The 18,240-nt window shown below is 44.8% G+C and overlaps 2 protein-coding genes across 2 annotated transcripts in view; one reads left to right on the top strand and one right to left on the bottom strand.

Moving 5' to 3' along the window:
- The window catches only part of LOC118421529 (cilia- and flagella-associated protein 61-like), a 33,046-nt gene extending 26,351 nt beyond the window's left edge, over positions 1-6,695 (bottom strand). Inside the window, exons 1-9 of the mRNA XM_035828849.1 lie at positions 6,538-6,695; positions 5,993-6,143; positions 5,326-5,402; positions 4,533-4,600; positions 4,083-4,209; positions 3,212-3,344; positions 2,421-2,662; positions 223-284; positions 42-107 (exon numbers count right to left, since the gene is read on the bottom strand). Coding sequence (XP_035684742.1) covers positions 42-107; positions 223-284; positions 2,421-2,662; positions 3,212-3,344; positions 4,083-4,209; positions 4,533-4,600; positions 5,326-5,402; positions 5,993-6,143; positions 6,538-6,680 — 1,069 coding nt within the window. The 5' untranslated portion in view covers positions 6,681-6,695. The remainder of the gene's footprint in view (positions 1-41; positions 108-222; positions 285-2,420; positions 2,663-3,211; positions 3,345-4,082; positions 4,210-4,532; positions 4,601-5,325; positions 5,403-5,992; positions 6,144-6,537) is intronic.
- Positions 6,696-10,627: 3,932 nt separating this feature from the next.
- LOC118421100 (crooked neck-like protein 1) overlaps positions 10,628-18,240 on the top strand; it is a 20,207-nt gene continuing 12,594 nt past the window's right edge. Inside the window, exons 1-8 of the mRNA XM_035828263.1 lie at positions 10,628-10,787; positions 11,656-11,745; positions 12,277-12,339; positions 12,995-13,086; positions 16,026-16,184; positions 16,594-16,687; positions 17,325-17,397; positions 17,927-18,105. Of these exons, the coding sequence (XP_035684156.1) occupies positions 10,728-10,787; positions 11,656-11,745; positions 12,277-12,339; positions 12,995-13,086; positions 16,026-16,184; positions 16,594-16,687; positions 17,325-17,397; positions 17,927-18,105 (810 nt within the window). The 5' untranslated portion in view covers positions 10,628-10,727. The remainder of the gene's footprint in view (positions 10,788-11,655; positions 11,746-12,276; positions 12,340-12,994; positions 13,087-16,025; positions 16,185-16,593; positions 16,688-17,324; positions 17,398-17,926; positions 18,106-18,240) is intronic.

The raw sequence follows: 18,240 nt of genomic DNA, 5'->3' as shown, positions 1-18,240 counted from the left end.
GTTAAGGCAAAGAATTTTAACTCCTTTATTTTCACACTAACCTTTTGACGACCTTTTTCCAGCCAGGGGTGTGCCAGTCACCGAGCCTGCAGGTGAAGGGGCAGCTGCTAGGGGGACAAAGGTCAAGGTCAAGGTCAACTGCGAGGTCATTGTACAGAGAAATTTTTCCAGAATACTATTTAAGTAGAAAAAACATGGAAACATCTTTAAGACAGCAAATACCTTTTTCGGGTGCATCTGCTTTTGTCGCTTCTGATATTTCTCCAGTCATTGCTGTTTCAGACCTGCATGAGAGAAGGAGGCTTCATTAGCAGTGGTTAAGAACTTGTGTGTGTATGGTGTTCAGCACCAAGGACAGGCATGTGTATCTGCATATGCAGATAGTGTTCAGCACCAAGGACAGGCATGTGTATCTGTGTGTAGATAGTGTTCATCACCAAGGACAGGTCTGTGTATCTATGTATGGATAGTGTTCAGCACCAAGGACAGGCATGTGTATCTGCATATAGATAGTGTTCAGTACCAAGGACAGGCATGTGTATCTGCAGATGCAGATAGTGTTCAGCACCAAGGACAGGCATGTGTATCTGCAGATGCAGATAGTGTTCAGCACCAAGGACAGGCATGTGTATCTGTGTATGGATAGTGTACAGTACCAAGGACAAGCATGTGTATCTGCATATGTAGATAGTGTTCGGCACCAAGGACAGGCATGTGTATCTGCATATGTAGATAGTGTTCAGCACCAAGGACAGGCATGTGTATCTGTGTGTAGATAGTGTTCATCACCAAGGACAGGTCTGTGTATCTATGTATGGATAGTGTTCAGCACCAAGGACAGGCATGTGTATCTGCATATAGATAGTGTTCAGTACCAAGGACAGGCATGTGTATCTGCAGATGCAGATAGTGTTCAGCACCAAGGACAGGCATGTGTATCTGTGTATGGATAGTGTACAGTACCAAGGACAAGCATGTGTATCTGCATATGTAGATAGTGTTCAGTACCAAGGACAGGCATGTGTATCTGCAGATGCAGATAGTGTTCAGCACCAAGGACAGGCATGTGTATCTGTGTATGGATAGTGTACAGTACCAAGGACAAGCATGTGTATCTGCATATGTAGATAGTGTTCAGCACCAAGGACAGGCATGTGTATCTGCATATGTAGATAGTGTTCAGCACCAAGGACAGGCATGTGTATCTTTGTATGGATAGTGTTCAGCACCAAGGACAGGCATGCGTATCTGGGTGTAGATAGTGTTCAGCACCAAGGACAGGCATATGTATCTGTGTATAGAGATAGTGTTCAGCACCAAGGACAGGCAAGTGTATCTGTGTGTAGATAGTGTTCAGCACCAAGGACAGGCAAGTGTATCTGCATATAGATAGTGTTCAGCACCAAGGACAGGCATGTGTATCTGTGTGTAGATAGTGTTCAGCAACAAGGACAGGCATGTGTATCTGTGTGTAGATAGTGTTAAGCAACAAGGACAGGCATATGTATCTGGGTGTAGATAGTGTTTAGCACCAAGGACAGGCATGTGTATCTGGGTGTAGATAGTGTTCAGCACCACGGACAGACATGTGTATCTGTGTGTGGATAGTGTTCAGCACCAAGGACAGTCATGTGTGTCTGCAGATGTAGATAGTGTTCATCACCAAGGACAGACATGTGTATCTGCATATGTAGATAGTGTTCAGCACCAAGGACAGGCATGCGTATCTGGGTGTAGATAGTGTTTAGCACCAAGGACAGGCATGTGTATCTGTGTGTAGATAGTGTTCAGTACCAAGGACAGGCATATGTATCTGTGTGTAGATAGTGTTCAGCACCAAGGACAGGCATGTGTATCTGTGTGTGGATAGTGTTCAGCACCAAGGACAGGCATATGTATCTGTGTGTAGATAGTGTTAAGCACCAGGGACAGGCATGTGTATCTGTGTGTAGATAGTGTTCAGCACCAATGACAGGCATGTGTATCTGTGTGTAGATAGTGTTCAGCACCAAGAACAGGCATGTGTATCTGTGTGTAGATAGTGTTCAGCACCAAGAACAGGCATATGTATCTGTGTGTAGATAGTGTTCAGCACCAAGGACAGGCATGTGTATCTGTGTGTAGATAGTGTTGAGCACCAAGGACAGGCATATGTATCTGTATGTAGATAGTGTTCAGCACCAAGGACAGGCATGTGTATCTGTGTGTAGATAGTGTTCAGCACCATGGACAGGCAAGTGTATCTGTGTGTAGATAGTGTTCAGCACCATGGACAGGCAAGTGTATCTATGTATGGATAGTGTTTAGTACCAGGGACAGGCAAGTGTATCTGTGTATGGATAGTGTTTAGCATCAAGTGTAAATCTATAAGTCTGACAGTATAAGTCTATAAGTCTTTTAAGATTAAACAAACATATTACCTCTTAGACTTGGCGGAAGCCTGTGAGGCGGCAGAGCTGGGTCTCTGGTCAGCCGTGGTCGGGGCGGTCTCCGAAGGTTCAGGAACATCAGGGGGAGGGGTGGGCTCTCGGGGAGGCTCCAGTATATCGTCGGGGTGGGGCTGGCACAGCCCGTGGAAGGGGCCCAGCTCGAAACACTCGGCGAGAAGCGACGTGTTCACCTCGTTGGACACGCTCATGAAGCCAATAGCAGTGCCCTCAACCTAACGGGAAATAAGCCACGGAGCAGCATGGGTAGGTATATACTACATACAGTCACTTCTAGCTCTCACATTCATTATACACTGTACATATCGCTTCTCTGCTGTTCCATCTGGAATTGTCCAAATTTTTATTGGTCCCTACACATGAACGAATTAAGTAATGGGTTCAAGTGCTCGTTCGAACCAGTGTTCCAGCACAAAAAATGCCCTCCATACGCTTGCGGAAGGCCTGTTGCCATAAAACGAGTGCTCTAGAATCCATTCCTTGATGCGCTTATTGACTGACGTTACCACCAAACAGTTTGACCGTGCAGGTCCCCAGACAGATAGCAGAAGCAAACATAGGAGCAAACTACATTGTACTATCTGGGTGGTACCCAGGCTACCACCTAGTGCCAAGCTTGGTCAAAAAATGGTCAGGGGCACAGTATTAGGAAAGTCCTGAATGTATAGCAGGGGCTTAACTGAGCAACAGTTTTATCCCTCACCTCTGCGATGACACAGTGGTTAGTAAGCTATAGCGAGCAGTAGAGCAGGTATATTTCCCACCTCTGCGATGACACAGTGGTTGTTGTCGTCCTGTGCCTCGATCAGCTCAGCCAGGAAGTAGTCTCCATATTTGGTGCTCAGCACGTCGCTCTGGCGGTTGAAGATGGGCGTGAGGTCGTCGTGGTCCTCCACTCTGGGGGAGGGCAGAAATGTTTTTCTCACTTCAACGATAATCACTGCACCAACATCTCTTTTCTAAATTGCTTAATTACGGATGTTAACTTAAGAAACTCTTTCCACACCTTTCACTGTTCTGGGCAGTGCCACCATCTCCAAAGCTGTGCAAACTGTGTGTTCTCATGAATGCAACCTTTTCACAAGTCTTTGGGATTTTAGCTCACAGCCTCCTGCAGGCAAAGGAAGCACTCTACCCCCTACCCATTGCAGTGGAGCTAATGTTGGTTACAGCCTGAGGACACTTAAGTGGCGCCAAATCACAGTTTGCTCCAGACACTTGCGACCGTCGTATTGAGGTCACCTGAGTGGTGCCAAATGGCAGCTTGCTCCAGACCCTTGCGATTTAGCCCCGCCTATTGTAAGCTGCCCGCAATTCAGCCCCTAGCTGCCAAGAGAGAGTAGTCGGCCCACCCAAAAACAATAAAGCAGGGGATGTTGTTGTCATCACCTTGTAGTGCCTAGTGGCACACAGGTCAGTAAGTGTCCTTTCTGTTTCAGCATCAGGGTACATTTTGACAGGTAGGGTTTGCTAGCCTTTCCCCTGAACGTGCTTGAGGCACCTCCTCAAACACAGGCAGCCTTTTCCTGCAGACTGCCGCAGCCCCTCCTAAGATTGAACTGCAGTTTCCCAGTTACCTACTAGTTGGAGCCTAGAGCTAAGCTACTGGTGTGTCGGTTACAAGCAAAGCCTCACCTGGCCTTCCTAACGTGTAAGACAGGAGCCTGCTCATGCCTGTGTGAGACGAAGATGGAGCAGCCGTCAGGGCCTTTCGCATCCTCCGTCTTCTCCATGGGCTTAAAGATGGCCGACAGGGCTGGCTCTGCAGGGGGTAACAATGAAACAAACCTTTAGCAAAATCTGACCAGCTCTGCAGCACAATAAAGAAATGTTTTTCTCTTGGACTTTGTAAAATAAGTTTATTATATTTATTTGAAACGTGTGCGTGCATGCGTGCAACACCCTGTACTTTTCCTTGCAAGTGAAGCATCATTATGCGATTGTAAAAGGAAGCAACACTGCGATAAATTTTAAAAGGAAGTAACACTGTTTTGTCAGTACACATCAGGTAGTATCTAGTCTTCACATATCAGTCAGTGTTAAGCTGCACACTTGCACCAGAACACGCCCAATGTGAGAACTGACCTGGGAAGACCCCCTGAGGAACCACCAGGAAGCAAAAGTGCAGGTCTGGAACCGCGTTGAAGATCGTCCTGAAACAAGAAGGAAGATTCAGTCTGCTTAACATTCTGATATGAGGGTTCCTTTGTATCCTTACTGTCGTTGATCAGATTGGAAACATTTCATACGCACAATAAGCGCAAGTTATCTTGAGTTATTTGTATTGCAATCAGTTGACACCTGACATTTAGTTACTTAAGTTTGACCTTTAATTTCAATTTTGATTCAGTTGTTGTGATTTCGTGTTATTTTATGTTGGGGTCTCCCGGCCCCCCAGGAGGTATTGAAAAACGCCAGTAGGCGATGTATTTTCCTGGATAAATAAATAAACTGGAACTGAAACTGAAGCCACTGCCTAGTTCATTTGTTAGCAACCCTGCCTCTGTACCAAGAGGTTGGGAGTTTAAATCCTGACTGTTGTTGCTCATTGGATGAAGAAGAGCTAAATTTTCCACTAGCTGTGACAAAGAAGACAGACACAATGTGCAGTTACTGTCAATGCAGAAACTTTCCCGGTGGCTTAATATTTGCGTTTTTTGCGGTGGCCACTTCACCTCAAACTGAAAACAACTGCAAACATTTTTCCTTTTTTTCCCCGCTGCCGCAAAATTCAATCCCATTGAGTTTAAATGCATTTACAGTACTATGTATTTACAGGTTTGTTGTAATAGCTAATAGCTAAGGCATGTTGGCTGACTGAAGTGTGCTAAACTAGTCCGAGACCACTTTCACCTCACTTTCACTTTACCACACCCACCTGATGATCTCCTGGGCGCAGCCGTGAGCGTACTCCTTCCTGGCCACAAAGTAGTGGACAAACAGGCTGTTCAGGGGCTGGAAAATAACACAACAGGATCTCTGTTACTTTCACAGGTTTTTCTTAGGAGTTCGGAAGTTTCAAAATATATCAGCCAAACAATTTTCATCACATTTTGCTGTCAGCTTCCTTCAGATCTAAGTATTTTGTTGCTGTTCTTTTTCCATTTTTACACTCTACCATTGACTCTTCCCGGTTCATTCCTACAAAGAAGTGCATATCATTACATTAGCTGTCTTACGATACAGCAGCACTGGTAATAAACTTGTCAGAAGACCAAGTTGTGTGTCGCAATTATGACTGAGCCACTGCTGCACCTTTCAGTGTTAATAATAGTCTTTATTGCAAATTCATGCCCAAGGGCTAATTGCAGACAAACAAAAGTAGTGGTATACATAATTGTATGCTTAGCAGAGAAGGAAAATCAGATCTATAGATAAATCAAAAGAGAAATAACGTCTAATCTAAATCTAATTCTACTTAAGCTATTTGATGGGTTTGACTTCTTAATGTTACCCATTGAGATAGCTCTCTCCTAACTCGTTTCCAAATGAACCAACATGCAGTTATTATGCCTATTATATGCCTACTCTAGTGCTCTACTCACAGTGCAGTCTGCAGTGTCGTAGTTCTGACTGAGCCACTGCTGCCATTCTGCCTGGTCTGCCTCGCTGGTGTTGGGGTAGTCGTACAACGCGGCGTGACCCAGGATGTCGTCCTGCTCATTACATAACGTCACCGCCAAGTTCGCCTTCTCTCTGCAAACAAAAGGAGTGAAATAGTCAGTATATTTCATGTGAGAATGAAGATCGATTCTGGATGCACAAGAGCAACCACCGATCTTCTTATTCTTGTACTGCTAAGCTAGCCAGATACACTATTTTCAGAGAGGACAGAAGAGACTCTGGAGCTATAATACGGGGTGGATTCCAGACTACTGTTAAGCCCCTATAACAGGGATTGCTAGATGCTACTAGGAAATGCACAATCATGTAAATACAAAGACACTTTAAGGAACATACCAACTGATTTGTGGGTGCATGACAAGACAAGTGATGATGCAGAGGAAGGTACAGACTGGCATGGAGCCCAGAATAATGTATCATGAAACAAACAAACAAACAAACAAACAAACAAACAAACAAGACTCACATGACGCTGACGACGTTGACCCTCCCAAACAGCTGCTCCGTGGCGCTGGTGGACAGCTGTTCGATCCTGGGAGCGTCCAGCGACTCGGTCCGCCGGGCGTTGATGACCTCCGTGGGACCTCCGGGGGAAGAAACGGACGTCATCCTGCTGTTGGAGGTTCTGACAAGAGGAAATATGGTTTATAGTAATCCTAAGTCCTAAATAGAAGTCTTCACTACCAGACAACGTGAAAAGGGATTTTTTCAGAGTGACAGTTGAACCTATACTATTGTATGGCTCACCAGCTTGGACACTGCAAGCTGGAAAGCAATGCATGCTGGGCAAACCCGACTAACCTATATAGACCAGCTTGCTCGTTACGTGGGGTTGTGGGTTGAGGACTTAAAGAACGCTTTGGGGGACAGAGCAGTCTGGAGAGAAAGAGTGGACCTGGTCCGGGCACGCCGCCCGTGATGATAAGATGATGTCAAAAAATCTATCAGTATAAGTGGGGCAGTGTTGGTTCTTTGGAATGCTGCACAAGGAACTATCAAGACTACAAGACACACACACACAGGACACAGGCATGCCATCGACACAAGCACGGAAGCTGTGTGTTGGGACACTAAGACTTCTTTCTTCTCTGACTGACTCCCCTCTCAGACTGCCTTTCAACTCCTGACTCCCGGCTTTTTTGTTTAAATCCCAGACAAAGTTACTGAAGCACAAACACAAGAAAATAGTGACAAGAAAGCACATTTCTTCAGTAACAGAATGGTAATTTTTGGAACAACAAGCCAGGGGAAGAAGTTGCAGCACCAAACGTGAACATCTTAAAGCAATATTGGACGTACAACTACAGGCTCTGGACAACCCACACAGACCAGTGAATTGAAGAGCGGCCCAAAATGGAAACCAAAATTCTACATTCCTGAAGAATCTACTCTACTACACTCTACTCTACTCTACTCAAAACATGATGAACAGTCATCGTCAACGTACTAGATTGTTCTTAGTTGATCATAGGTGAAAGTGCAGCGCAAAACCTCAGCAATATATAACCTCCTTGGTTGTATTTTGTCTGATTCAAGTTGTTCTAGGCATCATACAGACTGCGAGTCAGTGTGACAGAGCTGAGTGCTCATAAACCAATAGCTCGTTCTCTTGCGGAAATATCATAAAATCGCGAGCTTCTTCCCGAAATATGTGTTGCGTGAAGGGTGGACTTACCTTCAATTTGCTTGTTTTCAAGTGGTTGTGTCGCAAAATTGGCAAAAATCTGCGTTTTTCTCAAAAATCGGAGCAACTAACAACAGAGAGCCGCCATCTTTGTTTTCCTATCGCCTGGCAACTAACCGGATTGAGAATGTAACAACTTTTCCTATTGGTCCGGAGCGGGCTTATTACACAAGGGAGGGGTTGATTGGTCAAATGATCTCATTGAAGTTGAAGGGCAATATGGAATAAAAATGCCAAAGTTCTTCTAATAAAACCACGAAATAAGCCTATCTATTAAACAGAGACTTAGATGGCACCAAGAAATCTCAACCAAAAACCGCCAAAGGCTTGATTTTGAAAAGGCGCTCTCGTACTCAGAATCCAGGTCAAAGGTTACGACCCTGGGAACGAGCATTACGTGTGCGGAAGGTTCCGGGTCGGAGTTCAAATCTGACCGGAGTTGGCGGAAGGGTGGTGTAATAGGCCGGATGTGCGCTGTTGTCTCCCTAACTTTTGCTCCCTATGGCTTGGTGATCGTTATAGCTGAGCATAGATTTGTCGTATTTTCTGAAAAGCCCGTGGGTTGTATTGTTTTTGTGCGAGGAGTAGTTGGTCGGCCAGCGAAACCATTTTTGTATTAGTCCGCTGCAACGGTGATGCGGTTTTTTCGCCTGATGACCCAAATAGCGGCGTTTTTCATGCGATTTCGAAGAAATGACGTCATCGGAGATTGCAAAAAAGTTATCACATGGAATTTTTTTATTTTCATTTTGCACAAACATGAAGAATTGAGCTTCTCTACCACGTAGGCCGTTATCCTGGGAAAATTCGTTTTTTCCAAGCAGCTTCGATCAAAAAAGTGTTAAAAAATGCTAGTTTTCGGGTCCAAAATTAAAATTTTACTACATATTCTAACCAAAATAAAGAGGCAACAGACGGTACCAATAGGTTTGTCGGAAAGAGACTGTAAACGGCTTTCCGCCATATTGATTAAGTTTCGCGTCCTACGTTTACTAGCGGAACTGTAGCCCTTCGGCCTGAGGCTGCCCGCCAACCTCCGAAATCGTAAAAGAAACTCCGGTCCGATACCTTAATAGGGCGGCGCTTGTACCTTATATGACGTCATAGATGACGTAATTTCGACGCATTTTAAAGTTTCCATCAGATGTCGTTATATTGTGGAAAAACAAACACCGTTTTTCATTTTTCTAGTTAAAAAGTCAGCATATTCATGTACAGGCCCTAGGCGCCCCCCTCCCCCTTTTTCACCCCCCCCCCCCTTAGAACTACCATTACGGGCAACTTTAATCGATTCTGGCGGGCAGAATTTTCCAAAATCATATCTTTCTCTATGTCATTTGATTGGAGCCGACCTCTGTCATTCACCTATCGCATATGTTCGCGATGCCGTGCATTAGTATGACTTAAATGGGCATTAAAGCTGAAATCTTGGTGCTTTAAGCCCTAACTTAAGGAGAAACTGGGTTTACTGACTTTCGGTTCATAGCTCCTTAACGCGGCGATCTTTTTTTCTTTCGGTGGTATGTAGTAAGAGCCTATTAAAAGCACTACACATCTTTGCCGCGCTTATTCCAACTGCCCGCTTCTAGCGCCGACAATAAGATCCAGTTTGTGCTTTGCACTGTGTAAGAATGCATTCTTGCACACATTTGGGGCGCATTGTGCTTCTTAAGGGGCCGTTCACGGCGAAGTAGTTAAGAGTTTGGTGTCGGACTCGTTTGATTCTGAAAGTGTGAGATCTGGTCTACTGCTCCATGTCAAAATCTGGCACATTCTTCATTTTACTTACAAGCGACGAACTTAAAACGCGACCCCCTGCTGTTTTCCTTGAGCAACCTCTGACGTCACTCCGTGACGTCAGCGATGCCAACTTTTAAAGACGGTTTTCTACCGATGTGTAGCACCGAAACGAGGGAGAGTGCACATACTTTCCCGGACAAGTTTATGGGCAAACTTTGCACCCCATTTTATCCGTTTTCAGAAAAGCGATGTCAGAAAAAAGCATGTTTTTTAATGTTTCTGTATTATAACGTAGGTTCAATATGCATCTAGGCTTGATAGCCTCAAAATACAGTGTTTTTGACCTGACTTTAAACCGCTCCTGTGGGAAAAGTAACCATCGGAGACAAACCAAATTTGGATATATGGTAGATATGAACTTTTTAAGTAATAAAAATACATATTGAGAAAAAATGTCCCTCTTAAGGTTCCGGGTCGGAGTTCAAATCTGACCGGAGTTGGCGGAAGGGTGGTGTAATAGGCCGGATGTGCGCTGTTGTCTCCCTAACTTTTGCTCCCTATGGCTTGGTGATCGTTATAGCTGAGCATAGATTTGTCGTATTTTCTGAAAAGCCCGTGGGTTGTATTGTTTTTGTGCGAGGAGTAGTTGGTCGGCCAGCGAAACCATTTTTGTATTAGTCCGCTGCAACGGTGATGCGGTTTTTTCGCCTGATGACCCAAATAGCGGCGTTTTTCATGCGATTTCGAAGAAATGACGTCATCGGAGATTGCAAAAAAGTTATCACATGGAATTTTTTTATTTTCATTTTGCACAAACATGAAGAATTGAGCTTCTCTACCACGTAGGCCGTTATCCTGGGAAAATTCGTTTTTTCCAAGCAGCTTCGATCAAAAAAGTGTTAAAAAATGCTAGTTTTCGGGTCCAAAATTAAAATTTTACTACATATTCTAACCAAAATAAAGAGGCAACAGACGGTACCAATAGGTTTGTCGGAAAGAGACTGTAAACGGCTTTCCGCCATATTGATTAAGTTTCGCGTCCTACGTTTACTAGCGGAACTGTAGCCCTTCGGCCTGAGGCTGCCCGCCAACCTCCGAAATCGTAAAAGAAACTCCGGTCCGATACCGGAACGCGCAAATCTTCGAGTTGAAAGAAAAAGAGGGAAAACGAAACGTTTTCTGTGATTTTTGCCGCCGTTTTCAGTTCGTACAGGTAACAAGTGACGTTCACGATGGCTTCGACGTCAGGTGGAGCGGCGGGGAAGCCTCAGCGGATCCCAAAAGTGGCGAAGGTGGGCTGGTTTGGTTTCAGACTTTGTCAACACACATGGTGGCGGGGAGGGGGGCATGGAGGTATACGTTTTGTACACGGGATGAGATGCAAGCTGGAAATGTTACATGTTTTATTGGCGATATAAAGATCAATGTAAACGCTCCTCTTCATACCGATGCTTACGACGATATATGTCTGTGAATAATCATCTTTTAGGTATGAGTAGTACATTGTACATCATAATTTTATGATGATGATATTCTACAAAATTATTACGTTTTTACTTCCAGAAAGTACTGTAATAGTGTCATTTACTTGCTTTTGATCCTGACCGTACTAACAGTAAAATAAATAATGTTAAATCACGTTGTGTACTATCTGTATGTCTTTCGTTAAAGGTCCCTTCCTTGTCTTGAAAAAAAAAAGAAGCCGATAGATTCATTCATGAAGTCACAAATGAGTCAGACCAGCAGACCATCAACACGATCTTGAACACAGCAGAGCCCACCACCATCCAGTCTAGCAAAATGATAGATGTAAACAAAGATAACAACAAACACTATATTTTTCTCTCTGCATCACAAAAGAGTCAAACCAAGACTTAGAGAGCACTATTGTCTATCGTTGTATCAGCATGGTCCTGAACGTACCACCCAAAGGTCCAGTCTAGCGAAATGATAAACATTTAACAAGGACAGTTTTTAATTGACATGTATGTAAATAATGATCACTGTATGTACTAGTATGTCGTCTGTATGAAGTCCAGGAAGATTAGTGGCGTGCCCTAGGGCACGTCACTAATGGATTTTCAAATAAAGTCTCAAAGTCTCTCAAAGTCTCACAGTCATCGAGGTATAAACACTTTGACTTTATGTTTCCCTCCCCAGGTGAAGAACAAGATGCCGGCCCCGGTACAGATCACAGCTGAGCAGCTGCTGAGGGAAGCCAAGGAGAGGGAGCTGGAGGTTCTGCCACCGGTAAAGAGGGAACATTCTTCTTAGCTTAACCCGCAAACTACCTGTCGTATAGAGTATTACTTGGTGACTTCTGTGGAGGCCCGAGAGCTAGAGGCCAAGTTTGCTGCGGAGAGTCGACTTGCACCGATTTGTAATTATACCCAGAGATGCAGGGATAGAGCTGTGTTATTTAGATAAGATAGGGCAATGGAGCATAAATTTATGTGGCACAAAATCAGCTTAGTCCCAACTTTGGTTGACAGATAATGATGATTTAGACGGGAGTTATAGCTTGCCTTTATGAGGCAGCCGATGCTAAAAATGTAAAAACATTCACTCAAGAATTTCGGTAGAACTTAGAAGTTGAAGTGACTTTGAAGGAAAGGAGATATTTGAGAAGTCTTTATTACAGATAACAGATGATACATGAAGTCATACACAAGTTTAAGAGTACTACTGTGTGTTGAATGAATGAATAATTTATTGCTTGCTTACTTGGTTAATTGATTGCAAATTTGCAGTGAAATCAAGGATGTCTTTTTTTCCTTGCAGCCACCGAAGCAGAAGATCTCAGATGAGGAGGAGCTGAAGGAATATCAGCTCAGGAAGAGGAAGGTCGGTGTTCTGTTGTTGACTTAACCCTCTACCTCCTGAGGGAGCCCTTTGATGTGCAGAGGTTAAGGCAATACAGAGAAGTATCAGCTCTGTGTGGTTAGGCCTAAGAAAAAATGTTGTGTTTCCTGTTTCAGTACTTAAAAAAAATTAGGGTTGGTAGGTGGGGATTTATAATATCTTCTTTTTTTTTTAAATTTTTGTTTAGACTGAAATGCATGAGGACACTAAGTGTCTCTCAATGTCAAACTTGAATGTTGTGCATAATGATATACATTATCCTTCATTAGATAGGACAAGCAGTGTTTTTTCTTCAATAAGAAACAGGATGAATAAAATTGTAACTTGGAAGGTATATGACTCGACTGCCCACTCCCAAAAAAAAGTCTAGGCAGATTTTTCTAGGGAAGGTAGGAAAACAGGAAGCACATTGTTTTCTTAGGCCCTAATGAAGACTTCTAAATGTGACGTCCTGAACAGGTTGATTAATGTGATAAACTTCACAAGAACATTTAGTTAGATGTAACCATCTGTTATGGCTTGTTTTCTAGTTTATATTGATAGATTACAAAGTAATAGAACTTCACATTTCCTTTTGTATTTGAATTAGAAGTCCTAAGTAACTCAAAAGTATATCCCTTCCGTTACCTGTCTGTAGGAATTTGAGGACAACATCAGAAAGAACCGAGGGCTGATTGGAAACTGGCTGAAGTATGCCCAGTGGGAGGAGAGTCAGAAGGAACTGGACAGGTAACAGCACAAATACTTGTCACACTAGAATCTGACTTAAGGATTTAATTCCATCATTTTGGATTAGAGCATGCCCTTAGTATGTCATGACAGACCTAATTACCTCTGCCCTATAGGGAGGAGTCATGTACAGGTCAGGCAAAACAGGTAAAAATGCCTGTCTGCCTGCTCATCTGTCGAATCGACAGGAGAACCATATAGGGAGGAGTGGAGAAGGAGGGTCCAGCATGCTTCCCGTGTTGGCATCTGTTGATGTCCTCGACTGAACTGAACTGAATAGTTGTAGTTTTACTACTTTTGCTCAGTTTCCCTGTGCTGGAGGAAGAAGTTGGACTTAATGACCGCAAACCTGTGGGCCGCCATGCTGGACAGAGTTGTCTGGAACAGCATCATTCGTGGCACCCTGTACATATGAGGATGAACAAAACTGAACTGTTTGAAGGTTATGGAATGACAAGTAAGAACATGATTGCTTGTGCTCTGTTGCAGGTGTACAAGCGTGCGATTGATGTGGAGCACCGTAACATCACCCTGACAAGTAAAAACATGATTGGTTGTGTTCTGTTGCAGGGCGCGCTCTGTGTACGAACGTGCGATCGATGTGGAGCACCGTAACATCACCCTGCCAACAAGTAAAAACATGATTGGTTGTGCTCTGTTGCAGGGCGCGCTCGGTGTACGAACGTGCGATCGATGTGGAGCACCGTAACATCACCCTGACAAGTAAAAACATGATTGGTTGTGGTCTGTTGCAGGGCGCGCTCTGTGTACGAACGTGCGATCGATGTGGAGCACCGTAACATCACCCTGACAAGTAAAAACATGATTGGTTGTGGTCTGTTGCAGGGCGCGCTCGGTGTACGAACGTGCGATCGACGTGGAGCACCGTAACATCACCCTGACAAGTAAAAACATGATTGGTTGTGCTCTGTTGCAGGGCGCGCTCGGTGTACGAACGTGTGATCGACGTGGAGCACCGTAACATCACCCTGACAAGTAAAAACATGATTGGTTGTGCTCTGTTGCAGGGCGCGCTCGGTGTACGAACGTGTGATCGACGTGGAGCACCGTAACATCACCCTGACAAGTAAAAACATGATTGGTTGTGCTCTGTTGCAGGGCGCGGTCGGTGTACGAGCGTGCGATCGACGTGGAGCACCGTAACATCACCCTGCCAACAAGTAAAAACATGATTGGTTGTGCTGTGTTGCAGGGCGCGCTCTGTGTACGAGCGTGCGATCGATGTGGAGCACGGTAACATCACCCTGACAAGTAAAAACATGATTGGTTGTGCTCTGTTGCATGGCGCGTTCGGTGTACGAACGTGCGATCGATGTGGAGCACCGTAGCATCACCCTGAGTGACAAGTAAAAACATGATTGGTTGTGCTCTGTTGCAGGGCACGTTCGGTGTACGAACGTGCGATCGACGTGGAGCAACGTAACATCACCCTGACAAGTAAAAACATGATTGGTTGTGCTCTGTTGCAGGGCACACTCTGTGTACGAGCGTGCGATCGATGTGGAGCACGGTAACATCACCCTGACAAGTAAAAACATGATTGGTTGTGCTCTGTTGCAGGGCACGCTCTGTGTACGAGCGTGCGATCGATGTGGAGCACCGTAACATCACCCTGACAAGTAAAAACATGATTGGTTGTGCTCTGTTGCAGGGCGCGCTCTGTGTACGAACGTGTGATCGACGTGGAGCACCGTAACATCACCCTGACAAGTAAAAACATGATTGGTTGTGGTCTGTTGCAGGGCGCGTTCGGTGTATGAACGTGCGATCGACGTGGAGCACCGTAACATCACCCTGACAAGTAAAAACATGATTGGTTGTGCTCTGTTGCAGGGCGCGGTCGGTGTATGAACGTGCGATCGATGTGGAGCACCGTAACATCACCCTGACAAGTAAAAACATGATTGGTTGTGCTCTGTTGCAGGGCGCGGTCGGTGTACGAGCGTGCGATCGACGTGGAGCACCGTAACATCACCCTGACAAGTAAAAACATGATTGGTTGTGCTCTGTTGCAGGGCGCGGTCGGTGTACGAGCGTGCGATCGATGTGGAGCACCGTAACATCACCCTGACAAGTAAAAAAACATGATTGGTTGTGCTGTGTTGCAGGGCACGCTCGGTGTATGAACGTGCGATCGACGTGGAGCACCGTAACATCACCCTGACAAGTAAAAACATGATTGGTTGTGCTCTGTTGCAGGGCGCGCTCTGTGTACGAGCGTGCAATCCACGTGGAGCACCGTAACATCACCCTGAGTGACAAGTAAAAACATGATTGGTTGTTCTCTCTTGCAGGGCGCGCTCGGTGTACGAACGTGCGATCGATGTGGAGCACCGCAACATCACCCTGACAAGTAAAAACATGATTGGTTGTGCTCTGTTGCAGGGCGCGTTCGGTGTACGAACGTGCGATCGACGTGGACCGTAACATCACCCTGACAAGTAAACACATGATTGGTTGTGTTCTGTTGTAGGGCGCGCTCGGTGTACGAGCGTGCGATCGACGTGGACCGTAACATCACCCTGACAAGTAAACACATGATTGCTTGTGCTCTGTTGTAGGGCGCGCTCGGTGTACGAACGTGCGATCGACGTGGACCGTAACATCACCCTGACAAGTAAAAACATGATTGGTTGTGCTGTGTTGCAGGGCGCGCTCGGTGTACGAGCGTGCGATCGATGTGGAGCACCGTAACATCACCCTGACAAGTAAAACATGATTGGTTGTGTTCTGTTGTAGGGCGCGCTCGGTGTACGAACGTGCGATCGACGTGGACCGTAACATCACCCTGACAAGTAAAAACATGATTGCTTGTGCTCTGTTACAGGGCGCGCTCGGTGTACGAGCGTGCGATCGATGTGGAGCACCGTAACATCACCCTGACAAGTAAAAACATGATTGGTTGTGCTGTGTTGCAGGGCGCGCTCGGTGTACGAGCGTGCGATCGACGTGGAGCACCGTAACATCACCCTGTGGCTGAAGTACTCGGAGATGGAGATGAAAAACAGACAGGTGAACCACGCCCGAAACGTGTTCGACCGCGCCATCACCATCCTCCCCAGGGCAAACCAGCTCTGGTCAGTCAAACTTTAGTCTTTACCTTAAGTACTGTACTTCCTGACAACCAGCTATGGTCAGTACAAACTTCAGTCTTTGTCTTAAGTATACTTCGGAAGTTCCTGACACATTTCAGTAGGTCTTCTTGTCTGACTTCTGTGTAATATGATTTGATGCTGAGACTGTTAGACTTCTAACATCCATGTTTTCTTTTCACTGTTGAATCATCATTTTAACTTACAAACCTAATGACAAATAGTGCTGTAGGCTGAAGTATGTGTACATGGAGGAGATGTTATCCACTACTTATTTGTTTGTTTGTTTGTTTACTTGTTGTACCATACCTGTAGGCTGAAGTATGTGTACATGTAGGAGATGTTATCCAGTACTTGTTTGTTTGTTTGTTTACTTGTTGTACCGTACCTGTAGGCTGAAGTATGTGTACATGGAGGAGATGCTGGTGAACACCGCTGGGTGCAGACAGGTGTTTGAGAGGTGGATGGAGTGGGAACCTGAGGAACAGGTGAGCACAAACACCTGTCATAGGGCGCAAACAAAACATTTCTTAAGATATGCGAAGGTGCAGTTGTATATGGTTTCTTACAGTATGGAATAAGGGGTAACATCGCTATACATGTACAGTCAAAACTGCTCAAGAACATTTTCTCAGGGGACAGACAAAGTCTGGTCAATGTTGACAGGTTTCTTGATGCCTGTGGCCATGCAAAAACTTATCTTTTAAGGAACCACAAGTGGTCACACTGGCCAGTTGGTCCTTTTGTAGAGGTGTTCACTTGGACAGATTGGACTGTACTTATACTTCAGTAGTTTGATACTCGTTTATGTACTCTATAGACATTATTAACGTCTCCCAAAATGTCGGGAATTTCATCCTCCACTGTATACAGAAAAGAAATCAAACCCAATGGCATTTATTTTAGGTTAGAAGTATCACTAGTTGATGACCCCTATTTCACTTAATGTCCACTTTGTTATTGTACCATTACCATTGTTGTACTTTCATACATGTATTTTTGCAATTAGCCTTTGGGCATGAGTTTGCAATAAAGATTATTATTAATGTTGCACAGTTAGTTTGAGAACTTTTTTTCATGAAAGATGTTCTGCCAGTAACAAGTTGTGTTCCCCTTCCCCTGCAGTATTGGCACCAGTATGTCAACTTTGAGCTGAGGTTCAAGGAGATCGACAGAGCTCGGACCATCTACGAGAGATATATCCTTTGGTTCTAGTTGTGTCTTCAGAAAGCACACAATTTCAGACACAAGTCAACTTGCTATTGCATTCGCACTGTAGATATCATGAGTATAGATAGGTATGCACTATTTGCACAAGACCATTCAAGTTAATGCATATGAGAAATAGCATTGAGTGTTGTACACCTGACCCTTCACGTCTGGCTTGGTGCATAAAGCATAAAATTTAGCTTTTCTTCGATGAAGGTTAGACATCCAGGTAATAAGATACGCCAAAAAGTTGTTACTCATACTGGATATGGTTTTGGAAACGGTCAGACGTTTCGGATAGTATCTACTACCCTTCGTCAGTGACACTGAAGTGATCTGGAAAAAAACTGATCTTTTATACCCTAACTATGAATGAAGACAATTTTAGATGTCCAATAGGAGACCTTGTTTAAGTTGTTAGACAAAGTCAAGCTAAAGACAATTTAGCTTTTCTGTTTGTTTTGCCTCCTTGTTTGTTTCTTCGTTGACCAGCGCGTGTTTCCTTGACTTCCGTGCACTCGTCATGGTGCATCCAACGGTTCAGAACTGGATCAAGTACGCCCGGTTCGAGGAGCGACACGGCTTCACGGCCAGCTCGCGCAAGGTGTTCGAGAGGGCCGTGGAGTTCTTCGGGGAGGACCACATGGACGAGAAACTTTACGTGGCCTTCGCTAAGTTTGAGGAGCATCAGAAGGAGGTGTGTGTATGAGGGTGTTTGTGTGTTTGTGTGTGCACAAGTGTGTTTGTGTGCTTGTGTGTGTGTTTGTGTCTGTGTGTCTGTGTGCGTGTGTGTTTGTGTTAGTTTGTGTATGTGTGTGTACGTGTGTGGGTG

The sequence above is a fragment of the Branchiostoma floridae genome, chromosome 1 (genome assembly GCF_000003815.2).
Source record: "Branchiostoma floridae strain S238N-H82 chromosome 1, Bfl_VNyyK, whole genome shotgun sequence".
NCBI lineage: Eukaryota > Metazoa > Chordata > Leptocardii > Amphioxiformes > Branchiostomatidae > Branchiostoma > Branchiostoma floridae.
This window is presented reverse-complemented; position numbering and strand designations above follow the sequence as displayed.